At 39.9% G+C, this 27,461-nt stretch overlaps 2 protein-coding genes across 3 annotated transcripts in view; one reads left to right on the top strand and one right to left on the bottom strand.

Moving 5' to 3' along the window:
* Positions 1-27,461, bottom strand: part of cntnap2a (contactin associated protein 2a) — a 376,461-nt gene that overhangs the window by 149,007 nt on the left and 199,993 nt on the right. For both annotated transcript variants that reach the window (XM_088071612.1, XM_042510367.2), the window contains exons 8-10: positions 22,477-22,620; positions 21,044-21,305; positions 2,799-2,948 (exon numbers count right to left, since the gene is read on the bottom strand). In XM_088071612.1, the coding sequence (XP_087927738.1) occupies positions 2,799-2,948; positions 21,044-21,305; positions 22,477-22,620 (556 nt within the window). The remainder of the gene's footprint in view (positions 1-2,798; positions 2,949-21,043; positions 21,306-22,476; positions 22,621-27,461) is intronic.
* LOC121960582 (uncharacterized) lies at positions 7,667-11,044 on the top strand. The gene is made up of 5 exons (XM_042510366.2): positions 7,667-8,006; positions 8,407-8,532; positions 8,619-8,786; positions 10,373-10,501; positions 10,577-11,044. The coding sequence occupies exons 1-5, from the start codon at positions 7,784-7,786 to the stop codon at positions 10,852-10,854; spliced, it is 924 nt and encodes a 307-aa protein (XP_042366300.2). The 5' UTR covers positions 7,667-7,783; the 3' UTR covers positions 10,855-11,044.

Genomic DNA, 27,461 nt, shown 5'->3' with positions numbered 1-27,461 from the left:
TTTAGGATCATTGCAGAAAGTAATCACTGTGGAAAACAAACGTTTATTATACTTGCATGTTTCGTTCTTTAAGATAATCTTCACAACAAAACACAAGCTTCAAGATTTTTAAAGCTTGAACGCAATAACAAAAGGTGAAGAGTCATTGCTAGGCTCAGATGAACTACACTACAGTCGCATTGCCACCACTATGAGGCTGCAAAGGCGCCTATTGGGTGATGACGTTCTGTAGTCTCAATTAGCCACTTATTAGCAACCGTATTTTTTAAGACACAATAAAAGCTTTAAAGTTTGCGAGTGGGGTATTTACTGATGTACAAAATGTGAAAGTCTCTTAATCTTGTTTTAACCACACACCTTATTTCCGACCGTTAACCAAATAGCCATTCAAAAAAACAAATTAACTTTAAACGAGGGAACTGGAGGTGCTAAAATGCTACCTAATTTCCAGGTTTTACTGGGGTTCTCTAGAAAATAAAATCAGGTCATGGAATTGGACTGGAAATGTAAAAAGAAAAAAAAAGAAAAAAAACCTTTAAGTGCAAACCAAAATAATTCTGGAGCTGGAAAACAACCTGTGACAGTACCTTTTCACAGGAAAAGAAATCTCAAGTCTGAACTAAGAATGAACTGGTTGAAATAGTTCCAAAAATGTCTTTCTAAAACTTCTTCCCTTGCCTGTGAAGCGGTGGCCTAAATATCTCTCTGTACTCTTTGCCATAGTAATAATCAGCAGTTCTGTAGCTCCTGCAGCCTTCAAATTTGTGTTTACCACCAGGCTCCCTGCTCCACGGTATTCATTATGTCATGTAAAAACTAAAAACTAAAAGTCCAGTCACAGCTGCTGCCACACATTAACTCTGTCAGTAGGGGGATAAAAACTTTGGAAATAACACAGTTGTATGTAATTGTGTGAGTATGTGTGTGTGTGTGTGTGTGTGTGTGTGTGTGTGTGTGTGTGTGTACATGCAAACAAGTGAAACCCACATGCAGTATGACACAGACATATAGCACATACTGTAAAGTGTATTGTGTGTATCTACCTTTGTTTATAAAAATAAGATGATGTGGGTTATGTGTGTTTCCTCTGATGACGTTCAGGTGCTGCCTCTGGGATTTTGTCTTATTGTCACCCCTTTGTTTCAGCCTCTCAGCACCTTAGGATATAGCTTTCACTTTCACTTTTTTCTCTCTCAAGCTTTAAACTCACTTATTAGCCCACTACCTTTAAAAATGTCTCAGCCAAAAACTTCTCTTTGTCTCGCTTGTTGTCTCCTTTTCTCTTCTTCCCCATCTTTTATCTGTCCTCCCCTTCAGTTTCACTCATCCATTCTCTCACTCTCTGTCTGTCTCCTCGGCCCTGTTCAAGGGGTGAAGACATTACAGAGATCCTCTCCTCTCAGCCACTATTGATTCCCGACTCAGCTTACTAAAATCAATAAATCACCAATTGGATCAAAATGGAGACTAGAGGGTGAGAAGGAAGAGGAGAGAGAAATCAGAAAAGACAGACTAAGACAGGAACTAAAGAGAAAGTTGAGGTGAAAGAGAGATAAGACATAATAAAAGATAAAGTGTTAATATTGAATGATCCTGGATCACACTGGATTAAAGAATCCAAGTCAACCCTTTTAAAAAGTGAGCATTTAGAAAGTGTGGCAGATTTTTAGATGCTTCCTGAGTAAGATGCAATTAGCACATCAAGGCCTCAAAGCTCAGATTTCATAAATAAAAAGTACAGAGTCATCATGGGCTTAAGGGGGATTCACTCAACAGCAGTGAGGAGTAAATGAAGATGGACAACAGAATAAAAGAATGTTGATGTGTGTGTGCGTGTGTGTGTGTGTGTGATGGTGTGAGGTGCTCTGATCCTTATTGACTGGCCTGGGGAAATGGTTTTGCTTGATGGAGGAGATTGTAGTCTGATAGAGAGAGGGACGGAGGCCTGATGGAGCTATCAGGGCCCAGACTATCTCTCTCAGTTACTGTAATTTCATACAGGTGCCCACACAGCCAACACACACAACGTTGCATGCGCACACTTAGATACGAACCATCTTCCAACAGACGAACAGCAGTGTCTGGCATCATTAACCTGGCGTCTTCCTAATTCAGACAAATTGTGGCTGATGCGTGTGTGTGCGTATGGTAGTGTGTGTTCACCTCTGTATGGTTGTGTAGCGGTCTAGTCGTGTCTGTGCTCTTGCTAAGTGAGCAACTCCCTGAACTCTGGTCACTGGGATATAGATTTCTAGCGTGATAAATGATTTGTAGACACATTAAGCCCGGCACACACACACACACACACACGCACAGACGGATGAGACTTTTGCTCTGGTTTCAATGAGCCCTGTTTCATAGTCGGCTAACACCGACAAAATAAAATTGATTATAACTAACGAAAATAAAGTACTCCTAAGTAAAGGTAGATTAATTAACATGTATTTTAAAAGGTTTTTGTATCCTTGGCCCATTAAAATTGATCAAGCAATAGAAAGCTATGTAATTAAGCACAAAAAATACTATCACTTGCTCAAGAAAACAACTGAAGATGCATAACATTTTATAGGCTTTATGAAACAAGTATAATACACCACCTTGACATTAAGAGATGTAAGCTGGATATTACACTCGGATGACATTTTTAGAGCATTCTTACTTCCTTAAGCGTGGTGAACATCTTACGCTCTGATGCCTCCCAGATAGCACTGGAGAGGAATGTGATGGGATGACGGTAAATGGAGGTGGAAGTGACGGGTGTGTTGTTTTTGTCAGATCTGTGGTGGGGTGACCCTTACCTCCTAAGTGATACGTTCCTCCCGTGGTGATGCTGAGAGGTGAGGTGGAGCGCACAGCAGACGCCTCCTCGCTATCTATTGTCAACATGGCAAAGTTCTCCTTGGCGACCAAACGTATTGCGTGCCACTGGCCATCGTTGAGGCCTGAACCTGGAGGGGGACAAAAATAAAGATACCTTCAGAAATATGGGTGGATTTCGAGACAATTGGACAATGAGCACAGAAATGCAAAAGGCCCTTAAACCTCTTCTACATAGCAGCAAGACACACAGACTTTGTGGTTGTTTTGTGTCTCTTTGAGGTAATTTTGTGTCGTCTGTGGTTGTTGTGTGTCTTTTTGTAGTCATTTAGTGTCTCTTTGTTGCCGTTTTCTGACCCTGTGTGGTAATTTTGTAGTCATTTCCTGTCTCTTCATGGATGCTTTGTGTCTCTTTGAGGTAATTTTGTGTCTTCTTTGGTCCCTTTCTTGTATCTTTGTAGTCACTTTGTGTCTGATTTTGGTTATGTGTCCTTTTGTAATCACTTTGTTGTTATTTTTTGTACCTTTGTAGTTCCTTCATGTCTTCTTGTAGTTATTTTGCTGTGTATGTTCATCTTTTTGTGTTCCTTTCGTGTCTACTTTTGGTCATTTTAAGTTTCTTCCTGGTTAGTATGTGCTAATTTGAGTGACATATTGCATCTGATGGCCTGGGGGTGCCCAAACAGTTTGGCCCCTGTGCCCGGTAGGCTCGGTTATGAGTTCATGCATGTTCAGAAAACACACACTGCACAAGTGTCTTTGCATAAATGTAAATAATAAATGCTGTATGCTTTAAGTATAAAAGGTGAGTACAAGGTTTTGGCTGAACAGACGAATTTCCAATGAGGCTCTCATTTCTGCAAAAAAAAAAATCCTGACCCAAGTCTGATAAAAACGCACCACCACATTCTTTTATTCATTTGTGAACAATTCACAGTGAGGACTGGTTCCTTATACTGGGTCAGATTTAACTTTGTTATAAGAGGATATAGGAGAAAGACCTGACAAGGATTTTAGAGAAAGACAGCTGGTGACTCATCATGGGAGAGAGGTGTGTGGGTGGTGAAACTAGGAAATACAATTTCTGCCTGTGATGTGTGGCATTCTCTGTCTGTCTACCTTCTACCTTTTTCATACAGCAGATTTTTTCTCCACAATCATGCATCCCTGTGTTTTTCCATCTCAGCTGGCTGGCGAATGTGGCTTCAGACAGAGTTAAGACATGCTCAGCAGAAGATCATCTTCCCGCCTCTGCCACATTTTTTCCTCACTTCTACACGTATTCTCATATATATGTCAATACTCCCCAATTCTTTGCTTCTCTTTTGTCCTCTCTCTCCCCTCTCCAAGCTGAGTGCAGCTTCCCGTCTCAAGGCCCCTGTGTCTCAACTCCATTAACTCTCAGAGAACCCTGTTTGCGTCTGGGCACCAGAGTGCATGTGTGTGTGTTCTGCATGCAGGCTTTGAGCACTCTGTGCAAGTCTGTAATATGTTGTGTTGTCTGCATATGTCAACGTAGTGTGTGTGTGTTCGTGCGTGCGAGTTTTGTGCTCTCCTTTTCTCTCTCTTCCCTTGTAGCTGTGCTCCATTAAATATGAGTGATGTTTTGGAAAGGGACATTACTACTGGAGCTGAGAGAGAAGCCAGCTCACTCTCATCACCCTCTCCTCTATACATCACCTCTTACTGACACCAATCTCTATTCATCCTTCCCTCCCTGCCTCCCTCTCTGTCCCTGATTCTTTCTTCCGTCTCTCTGTCTTTATTTCCTTTCCTATATTTCTGCATTTCTCTTCTCTCTCTCCCCTTTCCGTCTTTATACTCCTCTCCTCTTGTGGCCATCTGCTGCATTGTCTATCTTTTTCAATTCAGCTTCGCTCACTGCTTCACTGACTGTAATGCATCGAAAGTGAAGACATTATAGAGAAGTTCAAACTACGGTCACGTGCAGATCAGTTTCAGCACAGCGCATTTGCTCACGGATCTGCATGCAAGTCAATACACATGTACCTTGGGCTTGCTGCATGTGTCAATATATTTGACTCAAGTGTGTAACAGAGTGTGCAAAAAGTTTCCACGTGTCTTCACCATCAACCCAATCGCTAGAATAAATGTTAGCTATGTATATTTATGCAAACAACGGATATGTAACATCTTTAAGTTATTATAGCAGATATATTGAAACGTAACATATCTGTATGAACACTGTGGTAAATGACCACAAAAACTAGGGGTGAATATCATAAGTCTAATCACAATATATGATATAACAATAATTTTGAAAACAATATGATATTTGCTAAAATCACAAATAGGGGTGGGAATCCCCAGAGACCCTATGAAATAATCATTACAATACTATATTAGAACAATTTTAAATGGGTAGCGGTAAGCTGGGAATTACGATTGAGTAAATTGTGATATATTGCAATTTATTACCTCTTTGCAACTGCAAATTATGTCCCCTAAAGAAGACATTGTTTTCATAAAGTTTTCATTTCAAGAAATGTTATCACAGAAAAATGTACAGTATATGGTGGGCTGAAAAAGCAATTAATTTTATCATTATTCTTGCAACTGCAAGTTTAATTTGTATTTGCAATATTAATAATAAATATATATTTTTAAAAAAATCAAAATTTGCCATCTGTGTACCCCCCTCCCTCCCAAAATATAATTTCCATTCAGTTTAATTCAATTCAGTAAATTCAATAAACTATTGCTTTTTGGTTTCGCTACTTTCTGGCATTTTAGAATGAAATGCTTAATCTAGAAACAATAAACAAATTCACTGTTATTCATTCAATCCATAATTCATTATGGTGATTGATTATGATTTAAAAAAGATCAAGTTTTGCCTTAAAACACCTTGTTCTGGTGGCACACTCACAATTGGAAATGCTGTCAATGTCTTGCTAAAAAACAGCCGTTTTTGTTATTTGTTGGTTTCTAAAGTGGTCTGCAGCTTGGCAGCTGTCTCACCTGGGTGTCAAACCATCCGCAACCCCTCCACCTCCCACTGAGAAACTCAGCTCATATACATGTATCAGAACCACACCTCAGAAACGTGATATGAAACAAGTACAAAAGTAACATCTTTGTAGGTTGCATAAATGTACAGTGCCAACATTTTTCTTCTGGCCACTGTGCTGTCACCATTTACAAGGCACATTCTTCCCAGAATGCACTTGGAGACGCTGGCTTTCGTGACAGCAGGGAGTCTACACTAATTAATCTCTATCAGCAGGGTGACTGTGTGTATGCATACATGCGTGTGTGCGTGAGATCATGACAGTGACCAAAGAAACTTAGAGCGAAGATGGCCACCTGCTGAGGGGTGTGACCGCTGTGGCCTTGTTCAGGGCAATGCTGAGTCAAATATGCACACACGCATGCAGGCACGCAGACATGCAGGCACACACACACACACACACACACTACAAATGTGATTATGCATACAAATTTCCACTCGCTCTATCACAGAGTAAAATACAATGATGCAGCTGAATTTTTCTTGTGCTCAGGAGGAAGTCATGAACTGAATAGCAATACTGACAGAAAATTAAAGGATGCTTTGTTTGAATGACATCAGAAAAGTCAGTTCTGGAGGAAGGAGACCTTGATGTGCTCCTTTACTGGCAATCACATTTCTGGCTGTATATTGGTTGGATGTAATCACTATCAAGCTCTCCGCTCCATCCTGTCCCTCTCTATAACCTCTTGAACGTAATGGAAAATAGATACTGTGTAACCGAGTGTCCCCTCATCTGTTTTACATCACCTGCAATAGCTTTGAATGATGAGCTTATCAGTGATAGCGGTGTTATTGAATCTTCACACCCACTGCAGCACAGCTGCACAAAACCCAATCTTACGCACACAAATATGCGATGCACTCTCTCTCTCTTTCTGTCACACATGCCAAACACACCGGCTCAAATCACACATGCCAGCTGTGCGACACAGATAAAAAGACCACAGATAATGAGGGAGACTAGAGGAAGGAGGAAGAGAATTGTTCAGATTTGACTAGATAAAATGGTTTCATGGCATCTTTCGGAGTTGCCATTCATATGTACGAACCTAATAACAAGGTGGAAGGCTGACCGGTCACTTTGCTCTGTTTTTGTTTGGAATAAAATAAAAATGAAGAAAATTGCACTGTGGGTTCACTCGCATCATCTCACATCCTCACTTTTAATACTCATTAGCAAGAAAAAAGCCTGCAAACTGTGGCAAGAATGCCTTCCCAACTGAAAAATAACCCATTAAAACAATTGAAAGGTTGGCAATGATTTCACATAACAAATAAAGAAATGTGGACTTAATTAGTAATAGTAATTATATCATTTTAGAATTATAGAATAACATCTGACCCAGATATTCTCATGGCATTTTGACACTTCTAACAAGCACCTTTCTGTGAGGAAAAAACAACTTTTAAGGTCACATTAAACATTTTTCTTCACAATACCATCTAAGGCTTTATTTATTTTTATAATGCTGTCATCTAATAGAGTAGAATTAATTATCGTCTCTATCAATCCAAATAATACACACATATTAAAGGTGAGCTTAGAGCCCCATACTCACCATATTCATAAACAAGATAAATGATGATGTTTGTGAAAAAAAGAGTTCTTTCTGTGTGTTTTATCCTTTTAAGTCATCTTCTGCAGTGTCAGCATGGGGTCAGTTACAGAAAACAGTCAAATAAAATAACGGGAAATCGTTCCTGTATAAACAGCTGTGGCCATTGCATCAGTCTATTCTTAATATGGTCAGGGACGGCCTTCTTGTGCAAACTCGGCACAAGATAAATATTAACTGAGAGAGTTTTCTTTGACCGCTTCTGCTCACAACACCTTTGGTCACTGGGGGGACATTTTTATAAAGTACAAGTACACTAAAAAAGTCTTATTCCATTTACTTCTTAGAGGACTTTTTGGAAGGCTGAGGTTTAACAATGAGGGGTGCTCTGCTGCTGGTGTTGCTGCTATGTCTGTCTGGGACATCGGCTGAAGGCGAGAGCGAAAGAGCTGAAGGTTTACAGACGAGTGGTTCGATCTGGAATGAGCTAAGAGCTCTGAGAGACATGGTGGTGGAGCAAAAGGTGGAACTGAGGAACACCAAGGCTGAACTGCAAATCCAGAGAGACAAAGTGGCTGGGCTAGAGAAAGAGAACGCAGGTAGTACTTTGACAACATCTATGATGTGGGCTGGGGATGCAGTGATTATCAATCTGCTAATTATTTATTTAATCAATGAAAATGAAATAGAAAAAAAGGAGTGTCTGCAGGAACTTAAAATAGGATTTTTAACATTTAAAGCGCTAGAACCAGTAAATCTTCAGCAATTTTACTGGTCTCCATAACGTGTTTTAAAGTTTCAGTGATTTAAAGCCTGTTGCAGCTTACTGCTCACAGCTTTATCAAATGAAAAATGTGCCATAGTAAACACCACAAGATAAAAAAAACTCTGTGAACTTTTGTGGGCTGAATATAAGTTATTGTGTCATATATATTCCATAAAGATGTGGCTGAATGCTTCCTTAAAAGAACCTCATCCTCAGCTTCTATGCTCTTTCAGTGATGAGCTCCAGACTGGCAGTCGCTGAAAACAAGGTGACATCGATTACAGTGGAGCTGGAAGCGACCAAGACTGAACAGCAGCTCCAGAAAAGCAAAGTGGAGGAGGCTGAGAGACTGATTTCTGGTATGTTATTACCTAAATCACAGAGTTGGTAATTATAGAAAATCTTAAGAGAGCAGTTGAGCAATGATTGGCTTTCATGCATCTAGCACAAGCAGCAGAGTTGGCTGCCCTGATCTCCAGAGTGACAACCAGTGAAAAGGAGGTGCAGGAGCAGAAGAAGGAGGTGACAGCTCTCAGGGAATTGCTGGATATTTCAAAGACCGAACTACAACTCGTCATGACTAAACTCAAGGAGATGGAAGGGACAATTGCAGGTATTTTGATAAGAGACAGCCCACTTTAAAACATTTCAATTCTAACTCTATACAGTTAAAATGACTTCTATGGCTTTCGCTTGAAACCAACAATTGCTTTGCCTCTGTTTTCACAGATATTTTAACTGGTCTCTTAGACTATGCAAATTCCCTAAATGTGCTGTTGTCATCTCTGTACCCAAGAAGTCTAATGTTGTCTGTCTGAATGATTACAGGCCTGTCGCTGCAACTGTACTCTGTTGTTTTGAGGGTGTGCGACTGGTCTGTAACCATTTTACAATGTTGAGACAGACATGATTCAGTTTGTCTATTGGGCTTACAGGTCTGTAGAGGATGCTGTGTTTCTGTGCCTACATAGTATCCTGTAGCACCTGAAGGCCCCAGACACCTATTTAAGAATTGTACTTATTTATTATAGTTCTGTGGTAATTACCACTGTGCTCCTTAAACTATCCGATAAACCGTAAGTGCAAAAAACCCCAAACTAAAAACAGGATTCTTGGGAATTCCATTCCCATGATAGAGTAAAAGAAAAAAATCCTGTCTTTTGCAATCGCATGCCTGACCCTGTTACTCTTCCCCGTGCTGTCCCCCAGTCTTGTTATGAGTAGTGAAATTTACTCCCATATTACAGAAATCCAGTGTCATCTGTAGTTACCCCAAAAATATTATTTTCCTGAACTCTTTCAATTTCAACCCCATCTATTTGTATCTGTGCTTGCACTTTCACTCTACAGTTCCCAAATAACATTTTTGTTTTGCTTTGTTCAAGTTTAAAGACATTTTGTTTCGACAGACCAATAATTTTAATTTTCTAATTTCTTTGGTGATATCCTCCAATAGTTGAAAGAATGGCATAATCATATTATGTATGTTTGAATGTATACATTTAATAGCTGTTTAGCTGCTCTTTTTTTACGGATTTTAATTTTGTAATGCGTGTGGGATTTTTTGTCTGTTTAAAAAGCTGAACTTAGGCAAATGTTTATCAATTGAATTGAATTAAGTTACATTTATATCCTCTGTTACTGCTATCTTTGGGCATGTGTCCACATAGCATTTTTATTCAGAAGAAAAGCAGTGTCGAAAAAGTGCTCCCTTCTTAATGACGTGCTATGGGTGTGTATGATTATGACAACGATATCTCGACATGTGTTGTTGACAATGTTAGCGAGGCAGTAGTGCTACATTAACAGATGGTTTGCTACACAGTTGAAAACAAGCTTACAATGTGTACGGTGATAAAAGCACAACACTTCTCAGCAACCTTTAGTGTCCAAACGATCTGCTCCCATACTTTTCTGTCTTTGTTGTGACTGAAATATCATCCAGTAGCTAAAAGAAGCCACAGTGACATCAATAGCTCGGTACTCAAAACAGCCGCACAAAGAAGTTGGAGCACTCTGGAAAAGGTACCGGGCGAGGTGCCTTTTCATGCACTCTCCTATGGGGAACAATTAAGAGAAGACACCAGCGCTCAGAACTAAAAAAAACACTATGTGGACACAGGCCCTTTAAAAACAGTATCTAATATTTGGGATCAAAATCTTGTCCCTTTGTTAAGTGTTTCCATCCTGTGTTCAAAGGTACTCCGAAGCTGGCTTTCTCAGCTGCTTTGACCCTTTCAGGAAAGATTGGACCATTTAATACTGAAACTCCACTCATCTACAGTAGAGTCTTCACAAATATCGGAGGGGCTTACAACTCCGCAACAGGTATGCATGACCGCAAGCATCTCATTATTGTCTAAGAGACAGACAAAGCTGACCCCTGATTCTTTACTGTTGCAGGTATCTTCACAGCACCTGTTAAAGGAGTCTACTATTTCAGATTCACTGCTTTCAACAACAAGAGCGGAGAGTGGCTGGCAGTGAATCTATACCATAACAATCAGAGAATTTTGCATAATTCGGAGTTAGCTACTGGTCATACTTTCATTGCAAATGCTTTGATTCTACAGCTGGAACAAGGAAGTGTGGTCAATATGCGTCTCCAGATAAACTGTGGGGTTTATGATGATTCTTCCTCCTTGAATACATTCAGTGGTTTCCTCTTGTACCCTTTGTAACATTCAGACAAACTTTGATCTTCAGAACGGCCTTGAGGATTTTACACCTTCCAGTGGTTTATCGCACTACATTTTATACTTGGGAATCTTATCCTTGGTAACCTAAATTTGATCAAGTTGTTGACATACAAAGAAGAAAAAAAAATACTTGTGTGCTACAATGACTTAATAAATAATGTGAATCAAGCTACACTGTTCTTAAGTGGCTCTTATCTGAAAAGAAAGAAAAGTAAGTGTGCTCCTCAGGTTTTGTCGCTCCATTTATTTAGTACTGAAAAATGAGATGTATAGGCCGTATGGGCACAAAAGCTATAGCTGTGACGATGAACAACAAGCATTATTATGTGCAAAAATGATGAAAACTCCAATGGAGAAACTCACTTGGAGAGCAGGGTTTTAGGAATAGTTTTTAGCAACCCTCCACTTAAAGAGCTAATCCAAGTAACCTAATTACTTTAGGTTGTTTGAATAAAATATGTCTTAATTGCAATATTCCCCAAAAATAATTAACATCAAACATTTGTGTGTGTGAAAATGTGGGCCATTTCTCATATCCTCATTAATAAGGACATTGCAGCTGGCAGCATATTTATGTGTCACACTTTTGATAACCACTGAATTTTCACAAATGCCGATGTATTAATATCACAGTAACTGAGGGAAAACAGCCACCTTAACTGTAACAGTGCCGGACCTTGTAGAAAAAACTGGTTAAATTTTAGTTGAAGGAAAATCGTTCTGACTGATACACAAACAGCAGCAGCTGAGGCTCCACCAGTTTACAAAGCGGGTCTTTTAGAGACCTTACACTTGAGCATGAGGAGTTTTTCACTCCTCACACTGTTTCATTCACTGTTGGTAGAAAGTGTCGATGAAAGTTTAGAAGAGCATTAAGAGTGTAAACCAATGTATAAGCAAACAAGCCAACAGACCAGGACAAGCAGCCTTGACATCTGGGCTGAGCTGAAGGAGTGGGAAAAACATGGTACTGGAACAGAGGGTGACTCAGCTTCAGTGCCAGAGAGACAAAGCAGCTGCGATGTGGAGTGAGAACACACGTCTAATGATAGAGCTAAAGTATTGCACAAGTTTTGATCACTGTAAAATCTATGTCACAGTGAGCAGGTGTGTTGTGCATTTAACATTTTTCATTGAATTACTCAAATCACACTGTTTAGTACAGTATATCATGTTGTGGTCGCACTAAATGACCTTATTAACGGCTTCATTCTGCAAGGGGACACTAAACCAGTCCCTTTAGTACCACTTTACATATGACACACAAAGATGCAAGGGGTTTACAATGGCTATTTTTTACCTGTAGTTTTTCATTTGAGGTAACGGATATCGAGCATGATGCTTAAGATTCATCTTACAAGGTGTTAGGGAGGATCAGTGGTTATATGAAGTTAGAGAGCTCAGACCCAGAAAAACAAACACCCCAGATTCAACGACTGTCTTTTTCTCAACCAACTAAGACCAAGTGATGCCCTGCTGATTTCAAAGAGGTGTGTGTGTATTTGTGTTTATCTGTCAATGTGCAAGTATGCAGGTCTTGCATTTCTATTGATTTCAGCTATATTTGCCTTGAGGGATCAATGATGCATAACCGACAGTAGACTGATGCAATCTTGAGTGGGAGGGAGAGCACATAGCCTACATACATTTAAAAGTAAGATAATTATTTTCAAATGACGGAAGACAAATAATTCAGGATGAAACAGTTGAGTTCTGAACTTAAATAGCATATGAATTGTCTAGTCATGGACAAAAACATGTTGTTTTTTTAGGTCACACTGAGCTTGACCTTTGATCCCTTACCAGACCTTTGAAATCTTACCAGTTTATACCTCAGTCCAAGTGGACTTTTGTGCCAAATTTGAAAAAAAATTACTTTTAAGGCTTTTTTTTTAGGTATTGTGTTAATCAGAAAGAGATGGTTGCAAACTCAAAGTGACCTTGACGTTTGACTACTAAAATCTAACTGGATCATCCTTAAGTCCAAGTAGACCTCTGTGCCAAATTTGAAGAAATTCAGGTCACAACGGCCTTGACCTTGGACCACCTAAATCTTATCAGTTCATCCTGCTTTTAAAGTTATTTTGGGGGACTTTTTATGACCATTGTGATAGAGCAGCTGAAGAGTGACAGGTCTAATTCCAATACAGGTCCCAATCCCAATCCCAGTTTGTGCCAAATTTGAAGAAATTCCCTTGAGGCTTTCTTGTGATATTGCATTCAATAGTATGGGATGGACGGACCACCTGAAAACATAATTCCTTTGTCCACAGTTGTCGCCAGCACCGAGGAGGCAGGGTCAAATTCAGCTCATTGTAACCTCACAACAGTTTGTAGACATGCACTTTGTAGGAATAAGATGTTCAGAATAATAACAGTAGTATGTTGTACATTTTAGTCGGTTATCATTGTATTTTAGTGGAATAATGCTCTCTTTGCTAAAAGCCACAGTACACTACAGTAGCTAGCTCAACATCTGTATTATATGTATGAAATGAGAACTGTAAAATATGTAAATATAAATATGTAAAATACATTTTATTGGATCTTTACCAAAGCTCCTGAGATGGTCACTACTTTATAAACAGCAGCAAATAAATCATGGGCTCAGTTGACGGTGAGTCCATCTGATAAGATGGAAAATAGCAGTGAGTTATTATAGCAGACAGAATGAGGCAAAGTGAATACTAATACAATTCTCAAAGGTAGAAACTGATTACATGTACATCACAAAAGGAATAGGCATCAATTATTATATTACCGCATTACACATTGGGAAGAAACATTATTTTTGGCTGCTCCTGAATGTTTTTGTTTTTATCTCATCTCCCTGGCAGCATATTGGGAATATCACATAGTGCAACAAATCCTGACTGTCCAGTGTGGATTTTATTCCTGTAACTTTATCACTCTGCTCCTCTTGCTGCATACTTTCCTTTCTCCTATCATCCTCCTCTCATCCTTACTGATCATCTTTCCTTTTCCCATCATGTTTCTCCTCTCCTCCTCCTTCCAACTGTTTCTATTACATATTGATCCTGTATGTACAGTATAAATGAATTTCGTCTACTATAAATTTATGGGGCCCTCTGGCATTCATGAATTTATCCTAGCCCTGTCTCCTCCACTCCTAAATATTCGATTCTCCAAGGTAGTTTGAAGAGCTTTGCACGTCCTCACAGATGGCAATATGCCAACCACACAAAGCCTGGGAATACAACATATTAAGCATTGCCTTTACACACACAAACACATATGCACACGGACACAGGGACACACACACTCAGGGGGAATGAAACAATATAACATTGTAATCAGGGCTGGCTGTAGTATGTTCCCCCCCTCAAATCTGTGCCTGAGGCCATTCCATTATTGTAATGCCTTATATGCCTCCTATTCGGACTGTGTGAGTAACCCTGTGTGTGTGTGTGTGTGCGACTGGTAGTAATTCTGAATCTCAAAGGAACTGATGTTATTACTTCTAGCTAAGTTGAAGGGTGTGAACGCACGCATGAAAGATCCCACAAACATTCACACAGTTTTACAAAGCAAAATATTTCTGCTCTAGCAGCAGCTGAATCAAACAGTTTATGCTGCCTGTGGCTTTGTCTTATTTTGCAATGAGTCTTGCCTCTCACTGAGAATGATTTTGTGGGATGACACGTTTCCCTGGTGATATCAAATAGGCCGATTTACAGAAATAGTGAAGGAAAAAGTTCATATAAAATGTGCAAAAGAGATGGAGAAAAAGAGAGCATCATAATTCTTGCATCATAAGAAGAGAGAGGAAGAACAACACATACAGAATACAAAGATTTTTTGGGATAATAAAATAAAAGAGCTAAATCCTACTTTCCTGTTTTCTTGAAGCTCAGGTTGAGTGATACGGCCTATAAATTAAATCACAATAATATTAGGCCATATCGTGATATATGATAAATATTTCTCAAAATTTTGAAATCTCCTCTAAACTATCGTAGACTACTGAAATACTACACTGCTAAATAAACTACTGTTTGAATACATAAACTAACAGCTCTACAGTTTATATATGAATAATATTTACAAGCTGAGCACACACAATCACCCAGGAGAAGGCGGTCTGAATGGGCGCTGTTTGTGTGATATATCATGTTGGTGTCAATGGTAAAAAATGTTTTAAAAAAGGGGGGACAAATGTACTTTATAGTCCTGATATGGTCATTTATAAGAGCCTGGTAAGACCAGCCTGATAATGTGAGCTCAACATTCTGTTTCGCTCTGCAAATCAGTCTGGACTCGCAGCCGCCCAAAACACTTTCCAGAACTTCCAGTCCAGTCGGGGCCATTCTGGGCCAAGAAATGTGCACCAGTGTTGACAACATCAGGGACTGTGTTGTAACTGATGACGCAAACATATAAGCTAATGCCTGAAAAAACAGTAATGGCAGCTCTCGAAGCAACAAGTGCTAACTTTAACATTAGTAGAGTAAACACAGGAATAAGAGAAGTTATTGCAGCAACCGATCCACTTACAACAAATAAACAACACGCAGAGTTTCTCGAAGGAAAAAAAATGATTTCGCCATTTTTTCCAATTGGATTTGGCAAAAGCTTGATTTACCAACTGGCTCCGTTGGTTATGAAAAAGATGCCACTGATTATGCTAACGGAGGATCAAATATGGGAAGCCTCAAAGCTGGTGATCACGGCCATGCAGATCAGTGTTCAAAATGCTTCAGACATACAACAAAGGCGCTGCCAGATGGTGTTCGTCGTCCAGTCCAGAGGCCTGGTGGCTGAACGATAAATGGCTTAATACGTTGGCAACGCCAGTGTATTGCAAAAAAACTTCATGTGGATTCCTGTCAACGAGGTAAACATAACATACAAATTTTAAATACGAATAAATTGTATTTTTTAAACTAAATTATGTTAACAAAAGTAATGGCCACACACTACATTTATGCATCCCATGTGAAGCGATATATCACCCACCCTACTTGAAGCTATACTAATATATTAAATTCATCAGGAATAATTATCACTACTTACATATTTTGTCTTCTCTGACAACGAACCAAAAGCACAATAACATATTCCCTCACTTTGTTCCATGAGAACCTCTTAGGAAATTAGATTTCTCTGTCTCTGCTAGAGACACTGGAGTATTGTTTCCATGGAAACAATGCTGGTGCCCAATAATCCAATAATTAATCAAGAGGATGATCAGAGGATAGCATCTTCACAGCACATACTCAAAGACAAACACTCATTAGCTATCTGTGTCAGGTACAAAAGGAGCCTTTTTCACTGGCTTTGTTTTATTGGAATTATTTCATGGTATGTAATGTGGAAAGTAGTGTTTTGATTTATATTTGGGCACTTGAAAACATGCTTCGGTCCAGCTGTATGGCCATCAAGGCAACATTTCCCAGCCCAACCCTATAAAAGCTGTTGTATAATTCTAACAAACAAGTGATGAGAGGAAAGCAAAAGAGAGGAGAGAGGAGAGAGTTAATGAGTAAGTAAAAGCAAAGTGATGGGAAAATTAGATCAGTGTCCCTTCAGGAATCACAACTAAGCATTCTCTATCAATGCACATGCAATACACACACATACTGTTAGAGCACAACCACATCTAATCTGGTGTTCTCTCAAAGGCCTCATCTTCTCTAGTTTCATCCTCTGTCTGCTTGAGAGAAGAAAGTGGATGAAATGGTTTTCTCAAAGGAGAGAAGAGCATGTTTCCGTAGGTCACAAACAGCCTAGGGGCAAGTTCTTGCTCTCTCTCTAACACACACACACACACACACATTTTGAATATGTGTGTATGCATTGGGGGTTAATTTGCGTGTGCTCCTAGTAGCAGCTGTAATCTACTGTACCTGTCGCTCTGTCTCCAATCAGGGAGGAAAAATTAACTTTAATGACCTGGGACCCACCGTGGACAGAATGAGGTTATGAAGAGATATTCGGGTGATTGTTACGCCATCAGAGATACGAAGCTTTTATACACCACTTCCCTCCCTTCATCCACCCTCCTTTTTCATACTGCACCTGCTGATTCACTTGGGTTTTGCAGAAAACCCTTTAGAAATTACAAGCTGGCTGTTTGAGGGTGATGCTCATAATACAGTCCTGCATAAAAAAAAGTATCCCTTTAGTCCAGACCTAGATATCCCCCCTCTTACAATATATATGCACATTACACACCACTACAAATAAAAGTAGGCTCCAGATCAAACACCTTTATGAGCCTGGATATATTCTGGATCATGTGTTAACACACCATTGTCTAGCATTACTGACAGACCTGAAGCAGAAACAGACTGACATGGGCATCCTATTGGAGTCTTATTGCTCACCCCCGGTGGGAAATGCCCAACATTAATTTTCATTTTTGTCTTATTTTGATCTGCCAATTCCTAAGAAAAACAAATATCTGGGCCTCATTAGCATGCTAGATGTCTGTCTCTAAACTAAGCTCTAAGTAATTCTATCTCTCTGCTATTTTGTACACAACGGTGAAAATCAAAAATGTAATCAAGTGTGTAAAAATGATTTATATAGCATTTTTTTCACAGAAAAGGTCACAAAGTGCTTCACAAGAGCAATATACAACACACAAGAAAGAAGCCAAAAAAGACTAGGTGACTACCAGAGACACAGTTAAAAGTGCAAAACTATTTTGCAGAGTTCAATTAAAAACAGCACAGTACACAAAAAGAGCACACAAAACACCACCAAAATACAGAGCTATACAAGTTACCCAAATGGCTGTTTAAACAGGTGCATCTTTAGAAGACTTTTAAAAGAAACCACAGAGTCAACAGACCGCAATATGATGCAGGGAGAGCGTTACAAAAGTTTGGAGCTACAGCCTCAAGAGCTTGGTCACCACAGATCTTCAGGGAGAGGGATAGATAACACATTTTGCAAAGAACAAGCTGAAGAATATGGGTGAAGTAAATCAGCCACAAAATGAATAACATAATAAAACGCTGGGGTGCTCATTCTAAGTGGAAACAACTTTCACTTTAATAATAAAATACTGGTTGATGAAGATTTAAATAGGATAACAGCTACTGCGAGTCAAAAAGAAAAAAGACACTAAATATTAATATGGTTCTGTTATCAATCTATCATCCATCTAAAGCAGGGGTGGGGAGCCTTTTTTTTTTTTTTAATTAAGGGCCATTTCAATTTTTATGAAGTCCTCCGAGGGCCATACTAAACTTCTGAACACATATGATGTAACGATCATAGATTAGTCGGAAAATCCACGGTTATCACGCTTTCACGATAATTACAGTCCTTCACAAACTCCTTCTGCGTGCGGTTTCAGCTTCTTAGCTATTAATTTACTCACCACAAAACTTGCTTTCCTAACATTGTCTCTGTCAGTCTGTGGTCTTGGGAAAGCTGATTGTTGGGCACCCCAAATTTGTCCTTACAACTCGTCCAGTTTAGCATGTTTCGAGCATCAAGGTGGGCCTTTTTCATCACTGCCAGCGCCACGCCACAAACTAGGCAACGTGTCTGGACTTTGACTTCGTCAAAGAAACAATCGTTTGTCCATTTCACCTGGAAAACGCGACCTTCTGCATCCACCTTCCCTTTCTCGGCACTCGCCACGACGCATATCACTTGTCAATCAATACACAATGTTATCGCGCGATGGCACGTGACCTCACGTGCTGTGTTCACTGACCCTGAGCCTGACTCGGACATAAATAGCCGTCAGTATTATCTCAAAAAGTAATTGCTGTAGACATTTTTTCCCCCTGAGTTTATATTTATTTTTAGAAATGCGATCAATGGTCTCGTGGGTTGTACACGGCCCAGAAGGCGGAGGTTCCCCACCCCAGAGCTAAAATTAATCTGGTTTATATTTCGACAAGGTGGCATGGTGCTATTCAAAAAACAAGTGAGTGAATGTTCAAAGACTTGGTTCACCTGTTTTCACATCACGTTCACACTGTGGTAAACATTAAGTGGTGCATATGATGTGAAAGTTGCTACCTAATGGTGTTTCTCTGAAGACTCTTCCCATTATGGTTAACAGATCAGACAAATATTAAAGACTGATACATTATTGACACAAAGTGTGCCTCCTGGTGAGTGGTTAATACCCCAGTGTGCAAAAAAAACTCTTCATGCCTTAGCATGAGAAGGGGGTGCTGGAGGCTGCAGATCAGTAAGTCTGTATGGTTTTACCTTCCAGCAGATGCCTGATTAAATGTATGAATAAGCTTTCGCTAAATAGCTTCATAAGCAATCTATCCCCACTGGGAAAAGAAAACTGGATTGTGGAGTCTGTGTAAGCTCCCTTTTCTTTCTCTCTCTCACTCTCTCCTCCTTAGTGTGTGCACATCTGCACGTCTCTCCCCAGTATATTTGCCATTAAGAGGGACTAAGCATTTCATTACAAGTCTGCTGAGCTCCCACTGTGTCATTGAAGCCAGAAGCCAGTGTGGCTTTCTTTCTGGGAGATACTAATAACTGAATCAAAGGAGGGAGCGTGTGTTTGTGTGTGCACGTCTGTGTTTGTGTGTCTGTATATTCTGGTAATACTGATGTAATCGCAGGCTCAAGCCCAATTAGCCTAGAGGGTAACTCTGTAATAATCCCTACCCCTGGGCATAATGGCCTATTAAAGCAGCAGTGGACAGAATAAATGAGTGTGTCTAAGGAAAGAGAGAGGGGAGAGAGAAAGGAGAGGCAGGGAATATAAGTAACGGAGAGCGAGTGGGTAAAAGAGATTTAGGACAGACAGAAGACCCACTTGTTGAAAAAAAAAAAAAATCATGTCCGTTTTATTTTGACCTTGATGTTTAATGTCTTTGAAGGTTTTACTCAAATGCTAAAACTGCCTGTCCAAACCATGGGGCATCACTTATACTCGATCTACACATCTCAAAACATGCTTTCATTCAAAGCTTGTTGTAAAAATGTTTCATTAGAATTGCAGACAAAATAACAGGAATTCATAGCCCCAGCTTCAAAGCAACCGATATGAGTGTTTTATGCTGGGAACCCTCCTCCATTATCAGACTGCTTATTAATGTTGTTGGGCTCAGGACCACATAAATATAGGCCTTGTAAAGATGGAGTCTGTGTGTGTGTCTCGAAGAGTATCTCAATTTAGATGTTAACTAAAATTGTTTGATCTGATAATGTAGTTTGTGCTAATGCTTTAAAAGTAAAAACAGCAATGTGGAATGATGTATGCATCACTGTCTGTCAAAATGTGGACATTAACTGTGTTTACATAAACATATTTTTATGCGTACTTTGCATCAAAAGTCAGTATCTAAATTTGATAGAACTTCCTAAATCTCTACCGGCAAAAACACTTTTACACTCGCTTAAGGTGGTTGTTGCCATAGTTAAAAAAAAGGGTTGTGCTAAATGAGATATGGAAACACCTTTGATGAAGTTCTGAAATAGCAAACATTTACTTGCATGATTCATTATCTATTTCCGCTGTTGGAATCCACCTGGACATTCCCACAATAACATAACTCTTCTTCATCTCTGGACAGCATGAAACGAGGCCAAAAATAGCTGACATCACACATTCTGCTATTCTATTTACTAGCCGATATCCCCCCATGTGTAAACTATACTGCCAACTTTTGATAAAACTATGCTATGCATGATGCAAACAGGCCTACTTCGCTGTTTGCTGTTGTTGTTTAAGTTTGCTTAAAATTTCTTTGGCAGTTGAATAAAACACAACTATTGTTTGAAACTGTAACAAACACCCTAAACACCAGCCAGATACAGATATGCAATATATCAGTTTAGCTTTCATTTAAAAATTCCTGCTCTTTACTCAACCCTAAACTGTGAGCAGTGACTGTGAGCGAAAAGCAGAAATTCTAAATATTTCCATAGCAGATTTGTGGCAAAGACGTACTTTGATTACAATAGAGAATACAACAGTAACTGGCGTCATGACTTGCTAATAGTCAATTAGCTAATTCTATTAGCTAAGCTAATAGAATTATTTTGTTTCCATGCAACATAATCCATGCAAATTAATTACTTGTAATAATTATATTGATGACTAGTGTCTTGCTTGTTGTTTTCCATTCTTGAAGATAAATGTAGAACTTGAGAGATCAGCTTCTGGTTTGAATTGTGTGGTGTATGTTTATGTAGGTATATAAGTCGACCGACTCACCTGACGATAAGTCTACCCGGTAGTTTGTGGTCGCCTTTGTTACGTTGATACGAACTACAACCTTGCTGTCCTCAAGGGAGATCTCCATCGTGCCGTCATCAAGATTACTGAAGAAGAGGAGCCCGTCAGGGTTCCAGGTACGAAACTGGAAGCTCACAGATATTGTGTCGTGATTGGCGCGACCTGGCAGCTGCAGGAAGCTGGTGGCATTAAAAAACACCGGGAAGGTGTGGGTTTCCACACAGGAGAAGGACAGGTTACGCTGTCAGGACACAGATTTAGAGAGACACCAAGAGAAGGAAATATTAGGAAGTTATCAGTGATCTTTAGAGAGAACAGTAAAAAACAAAGCTAAAGTTGAAGTTGTTTGAAATGCCCTTACACTTTAGGAAATCATGGATTTATTCCCAAGGCTTCTGAATCTAGCTTCTGCATGTTTACCTTTGGATGTTCCAGACTGAAGCTAGATTCAAAGAGTGATATCGCTTGTACACATTGTAAAAATGTGTCTTCGGCTCACCTTGTTTTTGAAACAGTAACCTGGGTGATGTGTCTGTGATGAAAACAAACACTATTGTTGAATTTAAGCACTAATTACCATTGAGCTTCTCCTACCTTGCGCTCCGAATCAAATCATTAGCAAACGCACAATATTGAGCTGCCTTACCGACTATAGATACTTCCTCATTGCCTCTGCCCGTGTGCGTGTGTGTTTCTGATATTTGAGAGCAGATCTGTTTTGATTAGAAATGAATGGCTGTGTGAGTGATCAGAGAGAATTAGAGGTGCGACTTAAATGGACTTGATTAGTGCTTTCATTTGTTCAATCAGTTCACCCGAGATCGGAGAAGATACACTGGCTGTCTATTATTGAGGAAGAACAGGAGAGGGGGGGAAACGAGAGCTCTGAGACTTTACAGTCTATCAAAGGCTGTTCAGTGAATAATTTTAAGGATGGCAAAACACTTAATGTGCTGAAGTTACATCCAGCAGTCATCCAGAGTGCAGTGTGTTTGATGAGGAGAGGAAAAGCATTTAATATGTTTCTCATTCTGTTGAGATAGGTTGAAAATAAACTGAGCGGTTGCAGTGAAATTCTGTTTTTGTAGGTCGCAGTGAAATGGCAGCCATGGTATTAAGAGGGAGCACAAAGACAGGAGGCAAACACATGGAGGGGCCACTGATGGGTCAGTTGTATCTGATTAATTATGAATCTGTTAAACTATTTTTATACAATGAATAACTTGCCCCCTCACTCAGGTCAGATTCAGAGTAAGTGTGACAATAATGAGTGTGTTTAGTGTTCAGCTGCCTTTATAAGCATGCTATTTCAAGCTCTTTAGATTGATGCATTTCAAACTATGTTGCCCTGTGTTGTTTAAGACAGTATATGTATGTGAGTGTCTGCGTATGTGCATGCACATTGTCCTTACAAAGCTGGAAGTGTCTAGCTTCTTTCGGCGGGCCAGGTCTGTAATGTTGTCTCCATTGTAGTTGATGCTCTCCATGCAGCCTTTAAAATTCTTTCTCCCTCCTCCCACTGGCTTCCCGCTGTAGGGCATCCCCCCAAAACTCAACTTACGAAGAGCAAAGGGGAAAGAAGTAAAAAGAGATGGACAGAGGAGAAAAATACAGATTAGGACTTCCTTTAACTTTGATTAGCTTCTCCCTCTTCTCATAGAACATTTCAAAAAGCTGAATAAATGTAACATGGAATTAAAACGTTCTATTCTGGCATCACTGTTCAGCCATTCCCACCCAAAACAGGGATTATAGTAGCAACATACAAATGTCTTATGAGAGAAATTGCAACAAAGCCTAAAATAGGTTTCAAAACCCAAGATACAGTTAAGCCAACTAATGTTCAATTTCTTTTTCCCCTAATCTCTTTATTGGTTTTTGCAAAGAGATTAATTACACGCACAATTGGAAGTAGTGCTGAAGCCCACTCCCACCCATCCACGTAGATCCCACTCCCACCTACACCAGCTCTTCCAGCCTCCGGGGTCGTACCCTCTCCTCCACCTGCCTTTCTGAGTCTCATTCACACACATGTGTACCAGAACTAACCTAACCTCTCAGGGAGAGCCTAATCCTCAAGCCTAATACACTGCATTATCTCATGAATCCATCTGTTATGAGTAGGTGGGTAGAGATGTGTCCATTTGATGAGAATAAGCTTCCTAGCAAGCAGTGATTGCAATAACTTGTGCTGCTTTGTGTGCACTGGGCATTGCCGTAATTCCAAAAAAGGAAGAGAGGGTGTCGGGGGCTGCTGTTTACCCAAGATTTCACAAAGTGTATCAAATGCTGCAGGATAAAACTCTGATAATCTTGGGCATGAACAAAACATGTGCATCTAATCAGCGGGTGGTTGTTTACATCTGATGCATGAATCAGTTCTGTCAGGGAATATCTCGACTCGTCTTGCATTGGTGAGGTGCCTTTATTTTAGAGATGACAGTGAAAAGGCAGAGGAGATACGAGGGGAGAGAGAAGGGGGTATGATGTGCAACAAAGATCCCAAGTCTGGAGTTTGGCTTTGCAGTCATGGCATTGGCATGGGATGTAAGCAATAAGCTACTGCCGCTCTGGAAACGCAAGTTGCATGAATGAATGCAGAGATGTGTGAACAAGGTATGATCCACAGCCACTCTTCTGATTTTAAACATGGGACAGTTTGTGCCAGCCCTAATTTCTAAAGTGTTTGGTCTTCATAACAAGAGCAACACTGACAAATCTAACATCAGATTTTTTAAGCAAATACCTTGATATCAGCATATTATTGATATATACCTATCATATATTTATATACCGCAGTGTATGGGAGAAAGCATAAAAAAAGAAGACAGGAGTTTGTGGGGAACAGATGTGATTAGAGGAGAATTGAGGCGAGGAGATGGAGGCTAATAAACGGGCATCTGGTGGGAAGTGCTGAAGGACACAGAACTGATGAAAATGTAAAAAGCGTTTCCTATTTTTCTACAGTTGAACATGTGTTTTTTTTTTTTTTGCAGACATAGCTCTGAGCTCTGACGGAAGCTAAGATGATGGAGAGTGGTGCACAATTACCAGTCGATATGTGTCTCTCTTTCTGTATGTGTGTGTGTGTGTGTGTTTGTCGTGATGCTCCAGTAGTCTTAGTAATTACTGCCAAGGGTAGATACAAATGCACCCGGATATTTAGTCGACAGGCTTAAATGGGAGCAGAAAATGTACAGACATGCACACACGCAAGATGTGGACTAGACGGAGTACAGGGGTGCACTTTGAGTAAAAGCTGGTCACAATTTTGCCTTATGCAGAGAGATTCATGCAGGCAATAACACTGCCAGGATCCATCCAGGGTTCACCACAGGCATGTTACACATACATTCTTTAACACACACACACACACACACACACACACACACACACACACACACACGCACACACACACAAAACCTCTTTCAGTTGTATAGATTTCCCACAAGATCCCTTAAATCAACAGCTTCAGTTTAATTGGACTGTGGTTTGTCTTGCCCCATTTCTCAGTATCCTATTTAACACTGGAACAGATCAGCCATATCAGCAATACCTGCTAAAGGTCACACACAAACTTATCAATGCACACACACAAACACATGTACACACCCACATACGTATTCAACGCACACAGCTGCACGTGTATGCACACACTCACATTACACACATTTCGTATCCATTATGCATTCCAAAGTCAATTTCCTGTTTTAAGTATTATTAGCTGAACTCTTTGCATTCCATTACTGAATATCATTAATTATGTGAGTTTTATGGATTAGCATTATGGCACAGTGCAAAACCAATATCTAATTTCCTGTGAGGTATCAATGCACTGTACAGACAAGGAAGGCCTAGGAGTTGTTTGCAAAGCAGTAGCAAAACCAGAACAGTTGTTGTGGTAGAACACGAAGATAACAAGTACCATAAAAAAATAAAGACTATGAATAAGTAAAAACAAGTTATTGCTATTCTCATGTTTGTAAATTATCAAACAGCCCTTTTGAGACTCACAGAACTTTTGGAGGGTTGAAATTTTTGACTGGGAACTGCTCACACAAGCAGATATTGTATATTGTGTTAAAATTCAGTATGTCCCAGGGCTCCTAAACAAGAATTCTCACATAGCTTTCTAGAGGACTGAAGTTCACCTCCATCATTTAAGTTCCAAAATAGAAATACACAACACCTCAAACCTTAATAAAGTGAAGCCTGCGAGCTAATGTAGGCGGAAAGCTCAAGTGCATTGCTTCAGTCAACATGGCATACTCTTCCCTTTCTAACACCAGACTGACATCACTGCGCCCCTCAGTCTTCTGCTGCTCTGCTCGCACTCTGTGCTACTCCTGCCGTCACTGCTGCTGCTGTTCACAAACTCCACTCCCCCCCCCCCAGCATCAGCCTGCAGGCTCTGAGTATAAGACAACCTAGAGGGGGAGTTTGTATTTTTCCAGTTCCTTGTGATGAGGAGTGATGAGGTCAGATAATAGAGGCCAAATATCAGTGCTGTACATATTCCACCCTCACATAATAATCCTTCCACCTGAGGTGATGACTAAAAAATACATTAGCCCAAATATGCTGTCAGTGGCAGAATGATGAGGCAGCTATTTTGCCACAGCTGCTGCATGCTGCTGGTTAGAGTTACAGCTATATGGTTATAGTTGATATAAGGTGATTTTTACTTTGCATATTTAAAGAGCTTCATTTTTGTTTAAAATCAGCACTGCACTATGTGTGTGTAACATCTGTTTTCAATTTACCAATTATTTATCCAGTAACTATAATACAAAACAATTAAAATACATCAAACACCACTGACTCCCATGTTCACTGCTTAACTAAAAGCAAAAGCCACCCATATGTACACATTCAAGAAAATTAGCTAACTGATATTTAGATGTGGCTACCAACAAGTTGTCCTAAAACAACAAGCTTTTCAAACATAATCCGTGACCCTCTGCATTAACGCCACCCATAGGTATACTAACTAGTTACATACATACACATAACATGGCAGAACATTATTACATTTCTGGCCATCATTTTGTACCAGCGCTGAACTTATACCTTTACAGAAGCTCTCGCTTAGCATTATGCACCTTTCTGTGGCAAAAGCTGAAATTAAAGCTTTCTCAGCTCCATACTGTTCTGTGTCTCTGTTTTAGTAACTGAAGCTTTTTCAATGCCTTTATTTGATAGGACAGATACAGCGTGAAAGGAGCAGAGACAGAAGGGATGACATGCAGCAATGGGCCGAAGCTGGACTCCAACCAAGGGCCGCTGCAGTGAGGACAGAGCTTCTGTACATTGGGCACCGGCTCTACCAACTGAGCCACTGGGTGCCCAAGAAACTGAAGCATTTTGACTAGATTTTTTTATTAACTAAACAATAACTTCATAATTCATTCAGTATTAAAGTAAATTAGTCATGAAATTTCCCCCTAGGGACTGTCAACTTCCGTGTCCTGACAGCAGCATCGGCTACATAATGCAGAGCCATCAAAAAACAGATTATGAAGGGGGCCTCATTTCATGAAATCAGTGTCTCAAATGTAGATGGCATTTTTGGTCTCTGCCATAATTGTGCCTGTTATAGAGTGGGCTTAATCACATTAACAGTTGTAGATGTTAAAATGTTCATGCAAGGTGATTTGGGAGAGGTCTGTGTGCATGCACCTTTGCCAACTAAAGCCACTATAATTGCCTTGTGTTTGCAATAAGAGGTGATCTGAACAGGTGGAAATGCAAACACGACATCATGCCAAAATTTGCCCCAAAATTGCACTGCGCCACCTAATCAGAGGAAACCCAGCCTCAGCTGCACCACCCCTCCCACTTTGGCACACATAGTTGTGTCTGGAGCCAGGGAAATATCAAATAGGCAACTGCCTGTGGGTGCAAAAGCACTGCGTTTGCACTGCTGCTGGCTTTGCGCCTGCAAGATAGAGCCTTGTATGTTGTACAGGGTTGAAAAAATAAATAAAGTCCACATTTTGAGTACCTGTGAAGCTAACATGTCAGTTAAAAGATGCTTTGCTGTTACAATTTACAAATAAAGTAGGATGTGAAAGTTAAGCATTTTTCTCTATGTGTTCTTAATACGGTAGCCAGTCACTTGTACACCGGGCAGCTGCTCTGCACTGACACACACATACAAGCATCAGTCAGGCAAAGCTGAGGTAGCTGGATAAATCAGCTGACATTTTAGCTATTCACTTCTTCCGTGGTCTGCCAGTTCCCTTTTCGTAATTGAACTCACCCATGACTGCCTATCAGTGTACAGCTGTTGAATCATTTGAAACCCTGAGGTTTTGTTATTAACATGATGTCAAGCTGATATGTCTTCTAAAGAAAGAATTGTAGCGAATGTTTAAGTAGCAAATGTGCTTTATAC

This window comes from Plectropomus leopardus, chromosome 21, assembly GCF_026936395.1.
Source record: "Plectropomus leopardus strain MGB_pleo_1.0 chromosome 21, ASM2693639v1, whole genome shotgun sequence".
Classification (NCBI taxonomy): domain Eukaryota; kingdom Metazoa; phylum Chordata; class Actinopteri; order Perciformes; family Serranidae; genus Plectropomus; species Plectropomus leopardus.
This window is presented reverse-complemented; position numbering and strand designations above follow the sequence as displayed.